This window comes from Botryllus schlosseri, unplaced genomic scaffold, assembly GCF_051294905.1.
Source record: "Botryllus schlosseri isolate E-star unplaced genomic scaffold, Bs_hap1 Bs63a, whole genome shotgun sequence".
NCBI lineage: Eukaryota > Metazoa > Chordata > Ascidiacea > Stolidobranchia > Styelidae > Botryllus > Botryllus schlosseri.
In genome coordinates, this window is record NW_027648672.1 from 62,919 (window position 1) to 65,922 (window position 3,004).

Sequence of the window (3,004 nt, forward strand, 5' to 3'; positions counted from 1 at the left end):
TTTCAAATGTAATCGTAATCGTAATCGACTACTTCCAGATTTTGCTGTAATCGTAATCGTAATCGTAATCGCGTGATTCCGAAGTAATCGTAATCGCAATCGATTACATTCATAAAGTAATCACCCCATGTCTGATATCATGCATTTTGATGATATTCAGATTGGACTATTAATTTATGATCATCATTATATTCCTTCATATGCGAATAACACAACTTTTTTTGTCTTCAAATGTCGACGGCGTGGGTGAGTTGCAATTTGAGATATAGGCTACACATAAACCGGACACTGAACGATTTTATGAGTTATACAATTGATTTGACAATTCGAAAGTTGGATCAGAGCCCTGCTTCTGGAAAAACTGCTAAATACTTAGAAATTCCCATATCATACCATACTTCAACATCTCCGTATTCCATACCAAAATTTCGTTCCATACCATATACCATGCCCTGGCATCCACACATTTAAGTTCTCATGCATTTGACGCCCTGTTAGTGAGTGCATCATATACATTATACACCAATACAGAAAGATTTATATATTAACTGATAATGAAGTTAATAATGAAGTACGAAGAAATTTATTGTCGAGCTATCGCTTGTAGGCACCAGACGAAAAGGACTTTTCTGTGGACAGTTTTCTCTTGGATTAATCAGCTCAAAACTGTCGTCGAGTAAATTATGCTTTAACGGTGACGGTGGTCCCAGTAATAAATGTCCAGCTTCCAGTTGTGACGACGAATCATCCGCTGCCCAGCAAGAAATTGCAGGTATCGGCAAATCTGGTATCAGAGGTGATCATCCAAAACATGATCATCCAAAACATCAGGAACAGGCGACTTAATTTGTGGTTCAGGAGAAAATTCAATCTGGTTTCGAGAATCAACAAGGTTAATAGCAGATTGGTGAGTAGGCGGCGTTTGTGGTCGATCAAAGTCTGTATGCTGCAGTGCGGTTGATTCGAATTCTGGGAAAGGAGGAACAATTGATATCATACGTATCACGGAAGGGGATAATGGTGTTTCAGGAGCTCCCCTTTCCTCCAATATATCATCGTCAGTAAACTGTAGGGGGGGAATTACACGCGGAATGTTCAGGCTATCGTTAGGATCAAATTTAGTGGTAGCACTACTGTTCTCTGGAGCTACCAGGCCAGGAATTAAGAACGTTTTATCCATTTCGTCTTTGTAAATACATTCATCCACTTTCTTACGTAATTTACCATTCATTTCCTCGGCAAGCATTGTTCCACGCCGTAAATCATTCAACAAAGTAGAGAGACCAGCCGCCTGCTTTGAATGGACAATCTTGTTGGCCTTCAGCGTGACACTGAAGCTTTCAAAATCAGGCATACCTTCGTGCATTTTCGATAATATTTGTTGCAGCGCGATGTTTGTTAAATTTATGAAGCTGACAAGGTCAAGCATCTCGGACCGGTAAAGGTCCGTGCCGACTTTTTCAGCAATCTCCTGATTGCAATCTTTTATCAAACATGAAGGTATTTTTAGGTCTAAATCGGTGGAACTTAGAGTTTTTGCAGTGCTGGGTTGGGTTAGTATTGAAGCTACAATTTCTCTCTCATCTCCAGTTTCGTCGCACTTCGATATGATGAAATCCCATTTTTTCATCACCGACTTCAATTCTGATTGCAGCTCGCTTTCTAATTTTTTGATGGCATCCTGATTCGGTGAGGTGGCGTTGCGTGGGACTGGTATCTTCAACTTTCCAAGCAAATCACGCTCCTCATTTCCGAGTTCCGTCATCTTTTTTCCTCTTTCTCTATACTTTGACAGCATGGAATGAATGACACGTTTCACCTCAAAATCCACTTCCCGGGACACCTGCAAGGTTTCGGTAAAACCAGACATGGCGCAAGCAATTGATTCTTTCAGGGCTGCTTTTTGGAAATCCTGAAAGCGAGAATCTTGGCAGATTGGAGGCGGCAGAAGTATCATATCATCATCCGGACAAAGTCTTCTAGCGCATGCATCAAGAACATATACCGAGAACGTAAAAATAAACTTCGTAACTTTCGGGCCGCTGGCTTTAATGAATAGAGCAGGCCGGATTGAAGGAAAATCAAACGCAGTGTCTTTTTCACATTCTCGCAACCACGATATGCATATCTTTTGAAATTCTTGCTCGCTCTTTTTACCGTACGTCGGGTAACAATGTTTGAACACAGCGAGACACTTCTTCCGATCCAACTTGTGAAATAAGAAATAACAGACAGCGATAAGTCCGCGGATATTGGGTTTGTCAAACATAGACTTTTGTATGGTGACGGAGCTCTTCCCTCTAAGCTCCTCGAAAGGGCATTGCAGTAAGCTGAGATTCTGAATGGTCAACTCCATGTGTTCGTCAAGAACGTGACTTGGTTTCGTTTTGCTTGCATTGCGTAGAAGACTAAGAACAGTAGCCATTTGGATGATCGATATAAATAACTGAAAAAAACTCTGGAAAAAATATAATTCATGATTTAATCATGTCGGTATAGATACCGCCTGCTGGTATGGTCTGACTGAATTTTCTAAATGTGTAACTATAGAACTAGACTACAACTGACGACCTCGAAAAGTCAGCAACTAGGCCTTGCAGGCTGTAACTGATTAAAACACAAATGAATTAATTAGAATAAATTACAAAGCTAATAATTAATTTTGATTTTATCGGAATCGGATCGACTTATGAACATCACAGTATAAGTTTGAAATAGGACCTGGGGAGTACGGTGGGGTTTTGAACCCTAAAACCACGTCTGACTATGCCACTGCTAGGTGTGATGATTCTGAGCTAGCAATGGCGGCACCCCTGCAACCTTCAAGATCATCACACAACAGAACATTAGGTATCAGTGGCATCACGAAATTCGTGACGCGAATCACCGCGCTAAATGACAACTTTCACTGCGGCGGCTGCGCTAAAAGATCTGTTTTGAAAATCCGTAACGAAAACTATAGAACTACTCATACTTATACCAGTATTGGGATCAAGTCACTACC

The 3,004-nt window shown here is 40.8% G+C and overlaps 1 protein-coding gene across 1 annotated transcript; it reads right to left on the reverse strand.

Annotated features, from left to right (window-relative positions):
- Positions 1-763: 763 nt before the first annotated feature.
- Positions 764-2,485, reverse strand: LOC145432653 (HAUS augmin-like complex subunit 6). The gene has a single exon (XM_080309496.1). It carries the CDS (start codon positions 2,423-2,425, stop codon positions 791-793), a length of 1,635 nt encoding a protein of 544 aa, XP_080165622.1. The 5' UTR covers positions 2,426-2,485; the 3' UTR covers positions 764-790.
- Between the last annotated feature and the right edge of the window lie 519 nt (positions 2,486-3,004).

Coding starts and splice junctions, on each gene's coding strand:
- LOC145432653 (XM_080309496.1), bottom strand. CDS start 2,425: ATGGCTACTGTTCTTAGTCTTCTACGCAATGCAAGCAAAACGAAACCA.